This window comes from Eretmochelys imbricata, chromosome 25, assembly GCF_965152235.1.
Source record: "Eretmochelys imbricata isolate rEreImb1 chromosome 25, rEreImb1.hap1, whole genome shotgun sequence".
In the NCBI taxonomy this organism is placed as follows: Eukaryota; Metazoa; Chordata; order Testudines; family Cheloniidae; genus Eretmochelys; species Eretmochelys imbricata.
The window spans coordinates 2,283,888-2,304,785 of record NC_135596.1 but is presented as its reverse complement, the minus strand read 5'-3'; the positions used below and the strand labels follow the sequence as shown (position 1 = coordinate 2,304,785).

The following is a 20,898-nucleotide window of genomic DNA, read 5'->3' as shown; positions in this document are numbered from 1 at the left end:
TTTTGAAAGAGGGCAAATTTACTAATAATAATCTTCGAACACTTAAAATGACAGATAAGCTTTCAGTTACCAAAAAATAATGGCATAAAAGGCCATTAATCCTAAATACTTCTTAAAAAACAAAAAAACCAAAGAATATGTTGCACCAGATCTAGAGGGTAAGAGGTAGAGGAAAATTAGGGTATACACTGTCTGCTTTGAGGAATGGAAAGTCACTATAAGCCCATCTTAACTGGCTAGTACATCCTGGTTGCTTTGTGCTATTCAGCATACTAGTGAATCTAGACCTCTAAATTTAAAATGAGAAAGTTATTTAAGGCTGATATTACATGTTTTCAAATCACTAGAAATATCACATAGTAATGTTCTCTTTTGGGTTCTTCTTTACTATGTATTTGTGAAAATTTTAATTTAAAAATTAGAATTCCTAGACTAAACTATTGTCAGATGGAGTTGAAGTTGAAAGTAAAGTTAAACTAAAAAGAAATCTAAGCATGTTAAGGTACTGAAAAGGAAGTGGAGAAAAATCATATATGTCTAAAAATCATTTTAATCTATTCCGGTATCACAAACTACTACGTATTAATCAAAAGTGTATCATTATTGGATGGTGTCACTACAGGGAGAGTTAAGGTTGTTCAGATGCACTAACCATGCATTTCCATACCATGACATGTTTGGCTTGTAAGTGTACGCTTAACTCTGAATTTCCTGATTTTACAAGGCTTGGTTGGGCCATAATTACAATATCCCTGTAACACTCTCCCCTATGAAAGCGGCAAAGGGTCCTGTGGCACCTTATAGACTAACAGACGTATTGGAGCATAAGCTTTCGTGGGTGAATACCCGCTTCGTCAGATGCATGTCTCTCCCCTATATTACAGATATGTATTCTCAAACTTACATTACTTATATTAAATTATATTACTCTCCCCTATATTACAGATATGTATTCTCAAACTTAACTCTACTTTAATGTATTTTTTGTCTGGAAAAATACACATTGTGGTTTGGAAAATTTATGGCCAGGTTACTTGACAGCCCCAAGCAGCTCATCTTAGTAAATGCTGATAAAACACTATCACCAACACACACAATAATACAGCTAAAGATCATAGCAACAAAGATATAGGAAACAAAAAGTCTTTTGCAATAATAAAACCATTTCCTTCTTTCCAACACTCATTGCTAGACAGAATACACACAGGGCTTGGGTTATTGGTTTTTTGTTTTTGTTAAAAGTTTTAATGTAATTCCCAAATACAATTGATATGACAATCTTACATAAATCTTTCAAAACACATGGGCATTATCTGGTTTTACTTGTCACTAGTTTACTAAGGCTTAAAGCAGAAAGTGTAATAACGTTTAGATCTGGCCTAACTATATCTTTCTGGACAGGGCTTGAAATTAACTTTTGGCCAATTCTGTGAATGGTTTATAGAGTATAATATTTTGGACGAAGATGAAATATTTTATAGTTATTATACTATAAACATATATGCAAGGCTTCTAGCTGAAACCCAAGTTTTACCAGTAAACAGCTGCCAGATTTTAAGAAAACTCTGTAGGTAACTGTTTAATACTACTGCACCCCATAAAAACAAGCATGCTTATTCCATTCTTCTGGATGTTAATGCATTTGTCAATGTAACACTATTGTGAAATGCCCGAAAGTGAGCCCCTACACACACACACACACCTCCAAAAAAAGTGGAGTTTGGGAGCAGGAAGTAACATCTAGTATTCCACAGTTAGGCCCTGCAACAAAGACACCTTATTAACTTCTTTATCTTCTGTAATAATCTTTATGTTGGAAATCAGAAGCTTTACTTTGAAAATTTATTTTAAGAGAGTATTTTAAATTCATTTGAATATCTATGTAAAAAAGGTCCAAAAGAAATGCAGATCTCTTAATGCAAACTAAAGAATTCCCAAAGTGTGTGGGTGCAGATAAACACTTGCAGAGGATTAAAAATCTGCCAGATTTCTGCTTGTGAGGAGCACGAAAAGAGAGCGTCAATCGGCTTGTGCATGACAAAAGATACAATTCCCTCTATGGAGAAAGAACAATACCCACAGACTGCATGAGCAGACAATCCAGAGAGGCACAGCTAATCCCGAGCCCTTTCCACCCCCAGAAAGAGTAACACCAGGAATTCCTTCAATGGGCTAAGTCAGGAAAACAAGCAACTAAAACCCCTGGCAACAGTTAGCTATTGACAACAGGAAAAATACAAAGAGAACAAGCTAAATACACTTTGGACTCCTGACTATAAAAGGTGTGGGTTTTCATTAATATAAAAGCTGCTTAATCAATCTGAATGGTTTCCCCAGCTGCTTTTGTGTTACAAGAACTCTTGGGTTTCCATTTTCAAGGTTTCCTGCACGAAATATTTCTTCTTCCTCTTTCTTTTTTTTTTTTTTTTGAAGATGCATTTTAGTTCTCCCCAATCTAAATGAAAAATTTGTACAAAGAGTATGCAATTATAAGAGAAAATAAAATAAAATGGGGATATTTATAGGAAAGTGGGCTACACACTGTTCTTAGCTGGCTATGTATTCCATCTTTACTGGACAGGAATGAGATATTGTATCAATTGGTTACTAAAACACAGTCATTGTGAGTTTGACACAAGAGGCCGAAAGGTTAGAAAATGACAAAAGCAAAATGAACTGTGGTTACAGAAGGAACCCTTCAGAATTACACAGAAAAACACTTTTTTGCCTTTATTTGGCAAAACAGGAATCATCATTCTTCAGCACAAGTTAATCAAAGCTAGCAATAATTCTTCATACTGCAAAACCTAAGGCGACAAGAAAGGGAGGTTTAGAAAGTAATTTGCTCATTAAGGCCCCCAGTTCAGCAAGTGCTCCAGCATGTGTGCTAGTTTTAAGCATAGGAGTAATCCCCTTACTGTGAATGTGATTACTCATGTGCTTAAAGTTAGGGACAATGGTTAAGTACTTTGTTGAACTGAAACTCAAGTCACTGAGGGGATGCAAATAAACCCTGCGGCTGGCCTCTTTGGGCTCCCAAGGCTCGGGCTGGGGGGTAATGTCACTGCAGTGTAGACTTCCAGGCTTGGGCTGGAGCCTGAGTCCTGGGACCCTGTGAGTTGGGAGAGCCCCAGAGCTCGTGCTGCAGCCCGACTCCAGACGTCTACACTGGAATGACACAGCCCACCAGCCCGAGCCCCGGGACCCCCCATCAGCTAGCATGGGCAGGTGCAGGCGTCTAACTGCAATGTAGACACCTTTAATGAGAACAGCTTTTTTGTGTATAGATCTGTTGTAATGGCTTGCCCAACTCACCAAATGAGCCCATATCATTCTTCCAAAGGCAGACAGCTGTGTTTCAGCTGTTCTGAAGGTGTGTGATCTGTATGCCACCCTAAGCTTTAATCACAGCCACAAGAACATAAGTTTACTATGAAAAATTGTATGCAACACCTATTATTTATAGTGGCTTAGCTCTCCCTTAAATAGTAACAGAAAAGAACAGTACAAAACAATAGTTTCACTTTCTCAACACACAAGAGCAACTTATTCAGATCTAAAATAAAACAAAAGTATCAGCACAATATAAACCCCCAAATAATAACATTGGAAGTGGGCGGGAAGAAGGAAACGGTTAGCAAAATGTCCAGTGAACTTTAAAGTCTCTTATTAACTCAGTACAAGGCTTTCCTGTCAAGACACCTTTTTTTTAACCTCTGTGTACAGACCGACCGACAAAGGACAATGGTATCCACAAATCACATTGGGATTAAGGTAAGAAAATGCTGCCCTCTCTGCAATCCAAAGAGAATGAAGCCAGAAGGGTAATCAGTGAGTGCATGAACAGAGAAGAGCACAGCTTCTCTGCAGGCAGCAGGAACTGAAAAGGGAGAAGCGGGGGTTAAGAAAGAAGAATTCAAGTTGGAACCGTGCTCGAAAGTTCTATCTCAGAGGCCTGCAAAACATGAGCTACTGAAGAAACAGTCAAAAGGTCCCAATGAAAAGCTGTGACAAGTCATAATGTGCCATTTCAATTACAAGGAAAAGGGGAAATGTTATTTTTCCGCTCATCAATATGATGAGCTTTCATGTCCCAAACCACATTCAGGCAGTTTCCAAGTCTGCTTTTTTTTTGTGGAATCTACTGATCCAGACCAAAAAAACCAAACAAACAGAACAGGGATGCACAGTTCCTAAGTCCTGGAGCCTTCAGCGCTGCCTGGAACAATCGCTGGCCTGGGGTATCCACAGAGATGCCTGCAAGATGGTGTTTGCAGCAGCCTTGCAGGCAGATGGGCTCACAGCTGCTATGTGCTGCCAATATTCTGCCCATCTCCTTCATCATTAGGACCTGAAACAAAAATAGATCATGGTTACAAGAAATATTTATTTTATTTGTAAAACTTACTTTGCTATTTAGGGGGGGAGGGATAGCTCAGTGGTTTGAACACTGGCCTGCTAAACCCAGAGTTGTGAGTTCAATCCTTGAGGGGGCCATTTAGGGATCTGGGGCAAAAATTGGGGATTGATTCTGCTTTGAGCAGGGGGTTGGACTAGATGACCTCCTGAGGTCCCTTCCAACCCTGATGTTCTATGATTCTATGATGCAAACTATGGAATGAAGATCCTAGCTGGCTATTCCCAGTGCTCCATGCCTCTCTCTCCCCCCTATAAACTAGACCAGTGTTTCTCAACGACCACTATGATTTCTACTGCTTCCCCCCCCATCCACTGGGCCAGTAACCCTATCAAAGAAGGAAATTAGGTTGGTTTGGCACAATTTATTCTTGACATCTCCATGCCAGCTATTCCTTATAATTCTATTATCCTCTAGGTGCTTACACATTGATTGTTCCATAATTTCTTACAGTGTCTTTCCAGGTAGCAAAGTTAGGCTGACTAATTTATAATTCCCCAGGTCCCCTTTGTTCCCCTTTTTAAACACGGGTACTATGTTTATGCTTCTCCACTCCTCTGGGTCTTCACCTGTCCTCCATGAATTCTTCAAGATAACTGCTAATGGTTCTGAGATTGTTTCAGCTAATGCTAGGTGTGCCTTAGCCTTTCTGATTTTGTCCCTACATGCTTGTGCTGTTCTTTTTTTACTCCTCTTGACAATTTGTCCATATTTCCACTTTTCTGTAGAATTCCCTTTCGATTTTCCAGTCATTAAAGAGCTCCTGATAGAGCCATGTTGGCCTCTTCCTATATTTCCTTTGCATCACAATAATTGGAAGTTTTGCATTTAATACTGTCTCCTTGAGAGACTGCCAGCTCTCCTGAATACCTTTATCTCTAAGGTTTTCTTCCCTTGGGACCGCACCCTACTAGTTCTCTGAGATTGTTAAAGTCTGCTTTTTTTTAAGTCCATTGTCCTTATTCTGTTATCACTCCTTCCTTTTCTTAGAATTATGCAATTATCATTTAGTGATCACTTTCACCCAAATTGCCTTCCACCTTCAGATTCACAACCTATTCCTCCCTATTGGTCAGAATCAAATCTAAAATGGCTTTCCCTCTGGTTATTTCCTCCACTTTCTGAAACAAAACATTGTCCCAGATACATTCTAAGAACTTTTGGACATTTTGCATTTTGTTGAATTAACTACCCAGACATCTGCTGAAAAAGTAAAGTCCCCCATTACCACCTCCTCCCTTTTTTACCCAGCTTTCCTGAAGAATCATAGAACTGGGAGGGACCTCAAGAGATCATTTTAAATCATTTTTGTTGCTCTTCTCTGGACTTTCTCCAATTTGTCCACATCTTTCCTGAAATGTGGCACCCAGAACTGGACACAATATTCCCTCCACTTGAGGCCTAATCAGCGTGGAGAAGAGCAGAAGAATTACTTCTCGTGTCTTGCTTACAACACTCCTGCTAATACATCCCAGCATGATGTTTCCTTTTCTTGCAACAGCGTTACACAGTTGACTCATATTTACTTTGTGATCCACTATGACCCCCAGATCCCTTTCCGCTGTACTCCTTCCTAGGCAGTCATTTCCCATTTTGTGTGCAACTGATTGTTCCTTCCTAAGTGGAGTACTTTGCATTTGTCCTTATTGAATTTAATCCTATTTACTTCAGACCATTTCTTCAGTTTGTCCAGACCATTTTGAATTTTAATCCTATCTTCCAAAGCACTTGCAACCCCTCCCAGCTTGGTATCGTCCACAAACTTTGTAAGTGTACTCTCTATGCCATTATCTACATCATAGATGAAGATATTGAACAGAACCTGCCCCAGAACCGATCCCTGCAGGACCCCACTCGTTATGCCCTTGCACCATGACTCTGAACCACTGATAACTACTCTCTGGGAACGATTTTCCAACCAGTTAGGCACCCACGTTATAGTAGCTCCATCTAGGTTGCATTTCCCTAGTTTGTTTATGAGAAGATCATACAAGACAGTATCAAAAGCCTTACTAAAGTCAAGATATACCACACCTACCGCTTCCCCTGTATACCAATATGTCAGTCATGAGATTTATCCCACCAAATCTCTGTGATGCCAATTAATTCATAATATAGCTTATGTTCTAATGACTGCCAATATCCTTTTCGTTCCCCATACTCATTGCATTTGTGTATAGACATCTAAAATGTTAAGCCTTGCATTCTGCCAGCACAGAGCTGGTGCTCCAAACCCAGCCACTGCTGCAAATCATCCTTGCTATTTTCTACCATGAGACCGGCTGTAGGACTGGCAGCAGCAAAAGGAGGGGAGGTTTCCAGCTATAGGAAGACAGAACATAGCTGGCTCCCATCCAGGAGTCCTGAAATGGCCCCTTCTCCCTCTGCTCCCCACCCTTTAGTCTCCCTCCTGTTTCTGCACCTCCATCTCCTCTGACTCCTGCCTATTTCCCAGTACAGCCACACTCCCAGCTGCCCCCACGGTCACATTACCCACTTCTCTGTATTCTCCTGTTTCCTGACCGGCCCTCACATGGTGACTAAAGGGCCACCATTTTCCCTAAGGTCAGCCTGGATTCAGCCCACTGGAAACAATGGGAGGTGGTCATCATTTTCATAGAATCATAGGACTGGAAGGGACCTCAAGAGGTCATCTAGTCCAGTGGTTTTCAAACTGCGGGTTGCGACCCAGTACTGGGTCACAGAACGTAAGGCACAGGGTCATGGTGGCTCTGGTCAGCACCACCAACTGGGCCATTAAAAGTCCCATCAGTGATGCTGCCTGGCTAAGGCAGGCTAGTCTCTATGTGTTCTGACACTGTGCTGAGCCCTGGAAGCGGCCAGCAGCAGGTCCGGCTTCTAGGTGGGGCTCCGCGCACTGTCCCCACCCTGAGCACCAGCTCCACACTCCCATTGGCCGGTTCCAATCCCCTTCCCCAGCCCTGACCCCCCCCAAAACCCAGAGCCCCCTCCTGCACCCCAAATCCCTCATCCCCAGCCCTACCCCAGAGCCTGCACCCCCCAGCTGAGAGCCCTGACCCCCTCCTGCAGCCCAACCCCCTGCTCCAGCCCTGACCCCCCCCACCTGGAGCCCCCACCTACAGCCCAAACCCCTCATCCCCTGGCCCCACCCCGCAGCCCTCACCCCCGCACCACAACCCTCTGCCCCAGGCCTGAGCCCCTCCCACACCCCAAACCCCTCTGCCCCAGGTGCATTGGGTCACGGGCATCACAAATTTTCTTCAACTGTGTCACCAGAAAAAAAGTTTGAAAACCACTGATCTTGTCCAGTCCCGGCAGGGTTAAGTATTATCTAGACCGTCCCTGACAAGTGTTTGTCTAATCTGCTCTTAAAAACCTCCAATGATGGAGATTCCACAACTGCGCTAGGCAATTTATTCCAGTGCTTAACCATCCTGAGAGTTAGAAGTTTTCCCTAATGTCCAACCTAAACCTCCCTTGCTGCAATTTAAGCCCACTGCTTCTTGTCCTATCCTCAGAGGTTAACGAGAATAATTTTTCTCCCTCCTCTTTGTAACAACCTTTTATGTACTTGAAAAGTGTTATGTTCCCTCTCAGTCATCTCTTCTGCAGACTAAACAAATCCAATTTTTTCAGTCTTCCCTCATTGGTCATGTTTTGTAGGCCTGTAATCATTTTAATTGCTCTTCTCCCGACTTTTTGGGTAAGGACAACATTTCGCTAGATTGAAGGCAGAAATCAGAAACTCATGACAACTTTTAACCCCCCAAAAAACAATGAAACTAATGAGAGTGGGCAATGCTGAACTAATTAATATCTTATAATTAGGCCACAGCCCCACCGGGGACCCTCTGTGCCAAGCCATGCAGGGAACTTTTTAATATCCATTTAGAGGGATGTGACAAATATGAGGGGATTTCTACTAGGTGACTGGAAGAGTTGGCTGTGACCATATCTTAGTCCATTGTCATGGACCCTATACTACGAACACTCATGAATGTAACTAAGAGAGTTAGGCATTAATGGAAGAGTCAGTTTGGTTTAAGTACAATGAGAGAACAGTACAGGAAACTAGGAAGTTTAGCACATTTGCTTGCTTACCACTTCCAGCAGATCCTGAAGGAGCAATGACATCATCGTCATCACTATCTTCTTCATTTGATTGTGTTACCTCTGGCTCAGGTGCTGTGATCTTCGCTTCTTGCTCTTGTTCCACTCTACACCGTAGAGCCAAGATCCGATGGTGTAATGCAGCATACAGCTGTCCTGTATCTTTAGAGCTTGCCTATGGATTTTTAAAATATCAAACAAATAAGATTTTAAAAGTTTACAAATGTTTTATTCTATGCAACCTCTTATACAGAGCAAAACATTCCTACCAAACTTCACTGCTTTGAAATTTCACTCTGTTGATTTCAGAGTCAGTAAGTCTGGTATCCAGATGGGTGTTTTCATAGAATCATAGAATATCAGGGTTGAAAGGGACCTCAGGAGGTCATCTAGTCCAACCCCCTGCTCAAAGCAGGACCAATCCCCAATTAAATCATCCCAGCCAGGGCTCTGTCAAGCCTGACCTTAAAAACTTCTAAAGAAGGAGATTCTACCACCTCCCTAGGTAACGCATTCCAGTGTTTCAGACCAGGTCAAGTTTTCAGACCAGGTCAGAGATTTAGTGGCAGTGGAATCACAGTGTTGGTGGTCAAGGGCTGGACACGTTCAGTTCCCGAAGGGAAGAATGCACTCAGTGATTCTCTCCAACCACCTCCTATGGCTGACTGAAGGAATGATGTTGGTTGACTTCAGAAGAAACCATGTGCAACCTCCCTCATCCCAAGAAGGTACGCAAGAGGAACCGGCAACAAAGAAAGGGCACAAAGGGGAGTCTCAGAGCCACCCAGCTGCATGCCAAATACCATGCATGCCAAATAGCTTTTTTTGGCTAAATTTAAGCTTATACTTTCTTTACAAAGGGAAGTCTTCACCTTTTAAAGAACCCCAAACAATCTGTCTGGATTTTCAGTCATACATCCAGTACACATATTTGTTACTAAAATGACTTGATTGTGATTATTTTATCGTGTATCTCCAAAAAACCTAAATCTCTAACAAAACACATTTAATAATGGAATCGCCAGACTAGATCAGACCTGTGATTCATGAAGCCCAGTATGCTCTCTCTGACTTTCTTGCACGCTCCCAAGAATTAATGGCTGCCTTATGTCCCAAAACAAGTTGTAGCCTTTTCAAAACTAACTATTCAGTGGATATTATCCAAACCGGCAGCTGAAAGCCCTGCTGTCGCAAGGGTATAATTTATAAAGTAATGTGTGTCACAAAGCTGAAAGTGGCTGGGACCTTAAAAACAGGACAATAACAGACCATGAATCCCAGCAATAATTGAACCTGGGGGGGAGAGAGGGGAGAGAGAGAGAGAGTGTGTGTGTGTGTGTGAGAGAGACACACACACTCACACAGACAGTGTATATGTGTGTGAGAGAGACACAGAGACACAGTGTGTGTGCTGGCTGCTGGGAAAGTCTATGAGAGACCATGCACCATCTCTTTAAGGCTGTCACCAGAAAGCTTAGTTGTTCAGACCACAGTAGCTACCAGCAGCTGTCCTGTCCCCCCATCCTGCTCTGCAAAGATGGGGTACGTGGGCAGAAAGGAGGCAGACACCCTGACATCAGCACCTCCCTCCCCCACTCTGTACAGCAAGTGGGAGGGTCCCAGGAGCAGCTGGCCAGGGGCTCCAAGGCAGAGGGCAGGAGCAACATGGCTGGAGGGGGTGAGTGGGGGAGAATGGACCTGAACACGCTGCCCAATCTGCTCAGCTCTGCTAATCAAATGCTTGACTCACTCCTGGGTGGCCATGCGACCGCTCAGTTTAAAGGGAACACAGGGCCCTAATCATTCTTGTCAGCCATCTTTGATCCCTCCCCTCCCCAAATTCTGCAATATTCCTTCTGAGATAGATTGATCAGTACTGAACACATTATTTCAGGCGAGGAGTTTTATTCTTATATGTCCATTTTGTTATTCTCAAATTTCTTTGGGCGGAAGTTTCCACTGAGCACTCCATAATGATGCCCAGATCTTTTTCTTGAATTGATGCAATTAATTTAGAACCCTGTAAGGCAGTGCTACTCAAAGTGGTGGCCATCGGCTGCCAGTCCACGCGCACATTGGAAAAAAAAATTGCCGGTCCCCCACATCAGATAGCTTGAGAAGCACTGCTGTAAGGTATATAAATAGTTCAAATCATTCACTCCAATGTGCATTACTTTGCATTTATTGACAATGAGTTTAATCTGCCATTTTGATGCCCACTAACCTCGTTGGTGCTTTCTCCCATGCTGTCCCTCATGCTTGAGAGGATCTCCCCATAAATATCTGCAAAACTAACTCATTACCCTCCTTCAAAACCTTCCTCAAAACTCTTTGCCATGAAGCCTACAAAAAACTTGACAACAATTGGGCTGCTGGTGTGCAGAGACAACTGCCTATCATGCTGACCAGTACTGTCTCACTGTTTCCTTGTACTCCCCGTCGGTCTCCATGTGTTGTCTCGACTTAATACTTAGACTTGACTTTAAGCCCTTTGGGCGGGAATCATATCTTTTTGTTGATTCTGTACAGCTCTTAGCACAATGGATTCCTGGTCCATAACTGGGGCTCCTAGGTGTTACAGGAATACAAATAATAAATAACTTCCTCAGAGTCTTCTCTGGCCTTGAGTAACCAAAGTAATTTTCAGAGTAACAGCCGTGTTAGTCTGTATTCGCAAAAAGAAAAGGAGTACTTGTGGCACCTTAGAGACTAACCAATTTATTTGAGCATGAGCTTTCGTGAGCTACAGCTCACTTCATCGGATGCATCTACGGTATGCATCCGATGAAGTGAGCTGTAGCTCACGAAAGCTCATGCTCAAATAAATTGGTTAGTCTCTAAGGTGCCACAAGTACTCCTTTTCTTTTTGCAAAGTAATTTTGTCATCTACAAATTGTCACTTCACTGCTCACCACCTTTTCTAGATCACTTACATCAAACACCACCAATCCTTCTATGGTATGTGGGCCATGCTGCTGCTAACCTGCCATGATGAAAGTTGACCATTTATTTCCTGTTCTCCCCCCCCCTCCGCTTTGCCACTTACCTCTTAACAACTTAGATTCTTTAGTAGCCTCCTGAGTGGCACTCTGACAAAGAACCTTTGAAAGTCTAAATTTTATCAACCAGTTCTCTTATATTCACAATGTTATTCACAAGTTCAAAGAATTTTTAATAGATTAGCGAGGAACCATTTTCTTTTATTGGTCATATATCATGATCTTCTAGGTGTTTTATAAAATTATAAATGAAGGTTACTTACTTGTAGCAGAGTTCTTTGAGCTGGATTCTGCATATTCACACTTTTAGGACTCATGCTGACTGGTAGCAGTACTGGTTAGACATCCATGATCCTCTGCCCTCCCTGCCTAGCACTTGAGCGTTTTCTGAAGGCTTGGTGCTGTTGCTGCCTCAGTTTCTTCCACCACCAATACCGAAAAATGCAAATATTTTAATTTGGACTCTGCAGATTAGGCAAAGTTGGCGGGGAGTGAAAATATGCAGAGTCTATCTTGAAGAACTCCAGTTACAAGTAAGTTACCTTAATTTCTTCTTTGAGTGTCCTCTGCATATTCCCACTCTTCAGATAGTTTCACAAGCAGTATGGTAAACTGGATGAAGGGATGCAGAGTTCTAATTAAACAAGGATTACCAAACTGGGCATCTGACTAGGATGCCATATCCTAAGCATCATTCTTCTTGAAAGAGAACGGACGTCCACATAGTGGCTTTGCATATCTTGATTACGAGAATGTGTTTATTAAAAGCTGTAGCTACTGTTCCAGTAGAATAAACTCTGAGCAAACTAGGAGTGGGAGACACGCGTCAATGCACTATCTAACCGTTCCAGACAGGGACCGAGATGAAATGGCTTTCCCTTTGGAGTTACCAGAACATGAAACAAAACTTGGAAGATGACCTAAAACTCTTTGTTCTTTATTTAAGTAGTATGATAGTACATGCTGACATCCAACAAATATAACCTGGCCTCCTCTTTAGATGAATGAGGCTTTGGAAAGAACACTGGTCAATTATGGTTTGATTTACATGAAACTCAGACACAACTAGGAAGATATTTAGGGTATGAACCAAGACCCAACTTCTCTGCACGGGGAGATACAATTTCAATAGTCCTTCAAAAAAGTTCTTAACCGGCATATGCAAAAAAAAAAAAAAAAGATTCACCATTAACATGAGTATGGCATACTGCTAGCAATAAACTTAATGGAGGGCAGAGACAACCCATTTATTTTTAAGTGTAACAGATATCCCAGAATAAGTTATATTGGAGCTGAAACCTTTCCCAGTTGTCCACCAAACAAATCTTTTCCTGTCGAACTCATAATTTTTTATCTATCTGGTAGTTTTCTGGCATTAACTCTCTGCACCTCGGATGAGCATGATCTTTCTAACTCTGTCAAAGGCTAGTACCCAAGCTATAAAATGTAACTACTGGAGACCTGGATGGAAGACCTTTCCCCCCTGCTGGGATAGCAGATCCATTGATAACAAGAGGATTTTGTAATTGCCTTTGAATAAATGGAGTAACTTGATGCACCACTGCTGCTTCAGCCACACTGGAGCAGTAAGAATCACCCTCTGGCTGAATCTTGTCTTATCTTTTTTAGGACTGTGGGAAGGAGGGGGAAAAAGAGGAAATACATAAATCAGACCGCTCCCCAACCTAGAAGGAATGCATTTGTCAATGACAGACTATCTGAGCCTGCTCTTGAATGGAAATGGGGACACTTTGTATGTGGTTTGAATCTGGTTGCAAACAGATCTATGTCCAGAAATCCCCAAAGATTGAATATATCCTGAATCACCAATCCTTTAGGGGCCATTTGTGCATCTAAAATAATCTCTGCTCGGCCAATCTGTGAGAACATTGTATGGAACTGCTACAGGCACGGCAACTGGGTATACAGTGTGCGTGATACATCAATCCCAAAGTTCTACTGCCTCTTTGCAAAAAGTTGATAAGACAGAGCTCTTCCTTATTTGTTCACATATACACTGTCCATGGCCACTTGAATTACTGCATTTCATACTTGTAAGAGACATGCTCTGAAAGCTAGTTGGATTGCCCTCAGTTCCAATACATTTTTGTGCAATAGGGATTCTGCGTTGTTCTAAAGAGCTTCAACGTACAGACTACAAAAATGTGTAAACCACCCTTTCTTTGATGTATCTGTGGTTATAATTAAAGAAGGAGAATGTGGGTTGAACAAAACTTCCTTGAGGACATTTTGAGGTTATAGCCACCATCTGAGAGAAAGACAAACCTTCCTCAGAACAGCGAATACCTTTTGCAAATCACAGAATCATAGACTATCAGGGTCAGAAGGGACCTCTAGAGGTCATCTAGTCCAACCCCATGCTCAAAGCAGGACCAATCCCCAATTTTTGCCCCGATCCCTAAATGTCCCCCTCAAGGACTGAACTCACAACCCTGGGTTTAGCAGGCCAATGCTCAAACCACTGAGCTTTACCTTCCCCCTGTCCATAATGGGTCTGAAATTCCATAGCGGCCAGTGCCAAAATGGTCTCATTCTGAGCCTGAAATAGGTCGTGGATGCCATCAGACTCAAAGTTAACAAATTTTGAGAGGGCTATTGAAGCAGTCTGCATATGGTAGTTTTTAATTTCATAGAATCATAGAACTGGAAGGGACCTTGAGAGGTCATCTAGTCCAGTCCCCTGCACTCAAGGCAGGACTAAGTATTATCTAGACCATCCCTGACAGGTGTTTGTCCAACCTGCTCTTAAAAATCCCCAACGATGGAGATTTCACCACTTCCCTAGGCAATTTATTCCAGTGCTTAACCACTCTGACAGTAGGAAGTTTTTCCTAATGTCCAACCTAAACCGCCCTCGCTGCAATTTAAGCCCATTCCTTCTTGTCTTATCCTCAGAGGTTAAGAACAATAATTTTTCTCCCTCCTCCTTCTACCTTTTATGTACTTGAAAACTATTATCATATCCCCGCTCAGTCTTCTCTTCTCCAGACTAAACAAACCCAATTTTTTCAATCTTCCCTCAATAGGTCATGTTTTCTAGACCTTTAATCATTTTTGTTGCTCTTCTCTGGACTTTCTCAAATTTGTCCACATCGTTCCTGAAATTTGACACCCAGAACTGGACACAATATTCCCTCCACTTGAGGCCTAATCAGCGCGGAGTAGAGCAGAAGAATTACTTCTTGTGTCTTGCTTACAACACTCCTGCTAATACATCCCAGAATGATGTTTCCTTCTTTTGCAACAGCGATACACAGTTGACTCATATTTAGTTTGTGATCCACTATGACCCCCAGATCCCCTTCCGCAGTACTCCTTCCTAGGCAGTCATTTCCCATTTTGTATGTGTGCAACTGATTGTTCTTTCCTAAGAGGAGTACTTTGCAAAAAAGGAGAGCAGCAGAATATGGACCGTGGACTTCAGAAAAGCAGACTTTGACTCCCTCAGGGAATTGATGGGCAGGATCCCCTGGGAGAATAACATGAGGGGGAAAGGAGTCCAGGAGAGCTGGCTGTATTTTAAAGAAGTCTTATTGAGGTTACAGGGACAAACCATCCCGATGTGTAGAAAGAATAGTAAATATGGCAGGTGACCAGCTTGGCTTAACAGTGAAATCTTGCTGATCTTAAACACAAAAAAGAAGCTTACAAGAAGTGGAAGATTAGACAAATGACCAGGGATGAGTATAAAAATATTGCTTGGGCATGCAGGAGTGAAATCAGGAAGGCCAAATCACACCTGGAGTTGCAGCTAGCAAGAGATGTTAAGAGTAACGAGAAGGGTTTCTTCAGGTATGTTAGCAACAAGAAGAAAGTCAAGGAAAGTGTGGGCCCCTTACTGAATGAGAGAGGCGACCTAGTGACAGAGGATATGGAAAAAGCTAATGTACTCAATACTTTTTTTGTCTCTGTCTTCAAGAACAAGGTCAGCTCCCAGATTGCTGCACTGGGCAGCACAGCATGGGGAGGAGGTGACCAGCCCTCTGTGGAGAAAGAAGTGGTTCGGGACTAGTTAGAAAAGCTGGACGAGCAAAAGTCCATGGGGCCAGCTGCGCTGCATCCGAGAGTGCTAAAGGAGTTGGCGGATGTGATTGCAGAGCCATTGGCCATTATCTTTGAAAACTCATGGCGACTGGGGGAAGTCCCGGACGACTGGAAAAAGGCTAATGTAGTGCCCATCTTTAAAAAAGGGAAGAAGGAGGATCCTGGGAACTACAGGCCGGTCAGCCTCACCTCAGTCCCTGGAAAAATCATGGAGCAGGTCCTCAAGGAATCAATTGTGAAGCACTTAGAGGAGAGGAAAGTAATCAGGAACAGTCAGCATGGATTCACCAAGGGCAAGTCATGCTTGACTAATCTAATTGCCTTCTATGACGAGATAACTGGCTCTGTGGATGAGGGGAAAGCAGTGGACATGTTGTTCCTTGACTTAGCAAAGCTTTTGACATGGTCTCCCACGGTATTCTTGCCAGCAAGTTAAAGAAGTATGGGCTGGATGAATGGACTATAAGGTGGATAGAAAGTTGGCTAGATTGTCAGGCTCAATGGGTAGTGATCAATGTCTAGTTGGCAGACGGTATCAAGTGGAGTGCCCCAAGGGTCAGTCCTCGGGCCGGTTTTGTTCAATATCTTCACGAGGGACGTGATCGTTCCCCTCTATTCGATATTGGTGAGGCCTCATCTGGAGTACTATGTCCAGTTTTGGGCCCCACACTACAAGGAGGATGTGGAAAAATTGGAAAGAGTCCAGCGGAGGGCAACAAAAATGATTAGGGGACTAGAACACATGACTTATGAGGAGAGGCTGAGGGAACTGGGATTGTTTAGTCTGCGGAAGAGAAGAATGAGGGGGGGATTTGATAGCTGCTTTCAACTACCTGAAAGGGGGTTCCAAAGAGGATGGATCTAGACTGTTCTCATAGGAAGCTGAATGACAGAACCAGGAGTAATGGTCTCAAGTTGCAGGGGGTGGGGGGGTTAGGTTGGATATTAGGAAAAACTTTCTCACTAGGAGGGTGGTGAAATCTCCTTCCTTAGAAGTTTTTAAAGTCAGGCTTGACAAAGCCCTGTCTGGGATGATTTAGTTGGGGATTGGTCTTGCTTTGAGCAGGAGGTTGGACTAAAAATACCTCCTGAGGTCCCTTCCAATCCTGATATTCTATGATTCTATGATTTGTCCTTATTGAATATCATCCTATTTACTTCAGACCATTTCTTCAGTTTGTCCAGACCATTCTGAATTTTAATCCTAACTTCCAAAGCACTTGCAACCCCTCCCAGCTGGGTATTGTCCGCAAACTTTAGAAGTGTACTCTCCTTGCCATTATCTACATCACTGATGAAGATATTGAACAGAACCGGACCCAGAACCGATCCCTGCGGGACCCTTCCAGCATGACTGTGAACCACTCTCTGGGAACGATTTTCCAACCAGTTATGCACCCACCTTATAGTAGCTCCATCTAGGTTGTATTTCCCTAGTTTGTTTATGAGAAGGTCATTCGAGACAGTATCAAAAGTCTAAAGTCTTACTAAAGTCAAGATATACCACATCTACCGCTTCCCCCCATCCACAAGGCTTGTTAACCTGTCAAAAAAAGCTATCAGGTTGGTCTGACACGATTTGTTCTTGACAAATCCATGCTGACTGTTATTTATCACCTTATTATCTTCTAGGTGTTTGCAAATTGATTGCTTAATTATTTGCTTCATTATCTTTTCGGGTACAGAAGTTAAGCTGACTGGTCTCTAATTCCTCGGGTTGTCCTCATTTCACTTTTTATAGATGGGCATTATATTTTCCCTTTTCCAGTCTTCTGGAATATCTCCTGTCAAAGATAATTGCTAATGGCTCAGATATCTCCTCAGTCAGCACCTTGAATATTGTAGGATGCACTTCATCAGGCTCTGGTGATTTGAAAACCTCTAACTTGTCTAAGTAATTTTTGACTTGCTCTTTCCCTATTTTAGACTGTGATCCTACCTCATTTTCACTGGCATTCATTATTTTAGACGTCCAATCACCACCAACCTTCTTGGTGAAAACTGAAACGAAGTCATTAAACACCTCTGCCATTCCCACATTTTCTGTTATTGTCTTTCCCCCCTCATTGAGTAACGGTCCTATTCTGTCCTTAGTCTTCCTCTTGCTTCTAATGTATTTGTAGAATGTTTTCTGGTTTCCTTTTATGTCCCTAGCTAGTTTGATCTCATTTTGTGCCTTGGCTTTTCTAATTTTGTCCCTACATACTTGCATTAATTTGCTCCTTCAGATGGAAAGCTCTTACCTATATTGAGTCAAGAATCACATCAGTGAACATAATCTTTTGTGACAGTGTGAGAAGAGACTCTTCTTTATTGATGAGAAGATGTAGGGTTCTGAACAAAGAATGAGTAACCTGAATGGCTTTCTGTAATTCTTTGGACGGAGCCTTCAGAAGAAAATCATCTATGTTATGAAAGATGGAAATTTCCTGTCTTCTCAGGTGTGCTGCTACTGGAGCCAGGCATTTGTAAAGACTCTGGGTGCTGTTGAAAGGCCAAAGGGTAGGAATTTTCACTGGAAAAGGTCTGAACCAACAGAAAAAAAAAGAACAGATATTTTGATGTAAGGGTCTTATTGAAATATGAGACTTTGAGATCAAGAGCAGCGAACCAATCTAAAGTGGACAGTGAGGGAATAATCAGTTACCATCCTGACCTGAAACTTCTTGATGACCTTGTTTAAAGTTCTGAAGTCTAGAATTCGTTTGAGACCTCCATTCTTTTTTGGGATTAGAAAATACCAGGAGTAAAAAATCAAATGTTCCTTTATTCTAACAGAACTTCTTGTATAGCCGCTGCACGTGCTTGTGAGAAGGGTCTCTAAAAAGGGTGCAAGGGAAGTTTACATGGAGGAAAGAATTTGAACTGGAAGGTATAAACTTTTTTTTACTGCATCTAAAACCCATCTGTCCAAGACAATATTTATCCTTGTGCTGTAGAGATGAGTGTTTCCAAAAACGTGGGTAGTATTGACAGAAACAGGTTTGAAGCTTTTGTTCATCACATCAAACCCAAGGTCTGACATTACGAAGATACAATTGAGGAGTTCTTCATCCTCATCCTAAGCTTGGAGGGTATTTTCCTCTCCTGCATTTGAGAGGATGTCTGTTGTTGCTGATAATAAGGTTGCCTCTTATGGGTATAAGAAGAAGAAGAGGGAGAAGATGGAAAGGAATGTTTATGGTATCTGAACACAGATGCAGATGTCATTCTACGATAAGGAAGTAGTAACCCAGAAGATCTTATATTGGAGCATGGGTTCTTCATTTTCTCCAGAACTTCATCAGTTTTTGCACTAAAGAATCCATCTCCTTCAAAAAGGTAAATCCTAGTTTTTGTCTTAGTTTCCATAGGGAAAGATGAAAATCATAGCCGTGCATGTCTGATGAGAGCTATAACTGATGCCACAAATCTTGGTGCAGTCTCAGAAATGTCAAATGATGCCCTAAAGTAGGTGTAGTCAATAGGCAGATCGCGGGCCAAATCTGGACCGCCAGACTTTTTTGAGCAGACCGCAAAATCTTTTTATTTACTTATAATCATCATTGTTATTGCTGTGTGAAAAAATGTTTCTCTGGAGTCAGGACCTTGACTATATCTTGATCAAGATATGGGAATCTTGACAAAAAATAATTGACTACTCCTGACCTAACGGCATGTTTTGCCACATTCTGGCTGATCTTTATGAGAGTGACTGTTAGTCTTCTCTGATTTTCTGGGACATTCTTGGTTAAGATTGAGATCTTCTCCCACAAGTGAAATTGGTATTTGGCCTTTACTGCTTGATAATTGGCCACATGCATGTTTAAAGAAGCTGATGAAATAATTTTCTTCCTACAGAGTCCAACTTTTTTCCTTCTTCTTCACAAGGAGTTGAGTGCTGAAGACCTGACCTGGATCTCTGAACTGATGCTATTAGGTTGAGGGTGTACATGAAAACAGGAGAATTTTTCCTGTGGGACCCAATATAGTTTATCTGCCTTTTTTGAAATTGATTCACATGAAGATGGGACAAGAGAGATTTTGCTGATTACCAGAGACCTCCCAATATGGGCAATGAAATCGTACTCTTTGCAGTAGAACCCAAAATATCAAAAATTGGATGGGTGGCTTTTTCCAAAGCTACTGATGGTAATTTTAAAGTTAATGCCATTCTATCCACTAGCTCAAGAAACTGAATTACGTTCTCAGAAGGAGACAATACTATAGCTACACCTCCATTTTCATCAGGAGATGAGCCACTGTCCAGCTCCATATTTTACTGTTGAAATTCTTGTAGAGGAGACGTTCTCTGATGCTCCTCCTCAAATAATGTCTCCTGTGGGCAAGATTGGGAACATTCTCTTGGGGTAAGATCTGGACCCTTCAGTTTGGTAAAAGATGTATTGGCATGGAAGATTCATGCTTCCTGGAGTGATAATAGTAAGTTGAGGGTTGGTCAATATGAGCAAGGAACCCAATTCTGGCAGTCACCCCAATCCTATCTCACATCCCTTGTTTGGAACACAGGGTACCGAGAAGGGAAATTCTGATCTGAAAATGGTCAGGTCGTAGGCATACTTGTGGGAACAGACTCTACATCTTATAGTGAATTCGATCCCGCATCCAATACTGAAGCTGCAGGTGAAATGACAGCAGTAGGAAACTGGGTCATGTAGAATGGTGAAAAATCTTTTAATACTCCATTTGGAGTAATAGGTGGTGGAAGAGGTACTGGAGATTCTCCACGTTTGGTGTCATAGAATTATAGAATATCAGGGTTGGAAGGGACCTCAAGAGGTCATTTAGTCCAACCCCCTGCTCAAAGCAGGACCAATCCCCAATAAATCATCCTAGCCAGGGCTTTGTCAAGCCTGACCTTAAAAACCTCTAAGGAAGGAGATTCCATCACCTCCCTCGATAACCCATTCCAGTGCTTTGCCACCTTCCTAGTGAAAAAGTTTTTGCTAATATTCAACCTCAACCTCCCCCCCTGCAACTTGAGACCATTACTCCTTGTTCTATCATCTGGTACCACCGAGAACAGTCTAGATCCATCCTCTTTGGAACCCCTTTCAGGTAGTTGAAAGCAGCTATAAAATCCCCCCTCATTCTTCTCTTCGGCAGACTCAGTAATCCCAGTCTCCTCAGCCTCTCCTCATAAGTCATGTGCTCCAGTCCCCTAATCATTTTTGTTGCCCTCCGCTGGACTCTTTCCCATTTTTTCCACATCCTTCTTATAGTGTGCGGCCCAAAACCGGACACAGTACTACAGATGAGGCCTCACCAATGCCAAAATAGAGGGGAATGATCACGTCCCTCGATCTGCTGGCAATGTTCCTACTT

General features: G+C 42.3%; 1 protein-coding gene across 5 annotated transcripts in view; it reads right to left on the bottom strand.

The window, feature by feature from the left end:
* Window positions 1-600: 600 nt before the first annotated feature.
* The window catches only part of RANBP3 (RAN binding protein 3), a 179,739-nt gene continuing 159,441 nt past the window's right edge, over window positions 601-20,898 (bottom strand). For 2 of the 5 annotated variants that reach the window (XM_077842042.1, XM_077842044.1), the window contains 2 exons: window positions 8,501-8,684; window positions 602-4,351 (listed from right to left, as the gene is read on the bottom strand). In XM_077842042.1, coding sequence (XP_077698168.1) covers window positions 4,308-4,351; window positions 8,501-8,684 — 228 coding nt within the window. In that variant the 3' untranslated portion in view covers window positions 602-4,307. Of the gene's footprint in view, window positions 4,352-8,500; window positions 8,685-20,898 lie in introns of all 5 variants that reach the window. The other 3 variants (XM_077842045.1, XM_077842046.1, XM_077842043.1) reach the window with 2 other exon arrangements.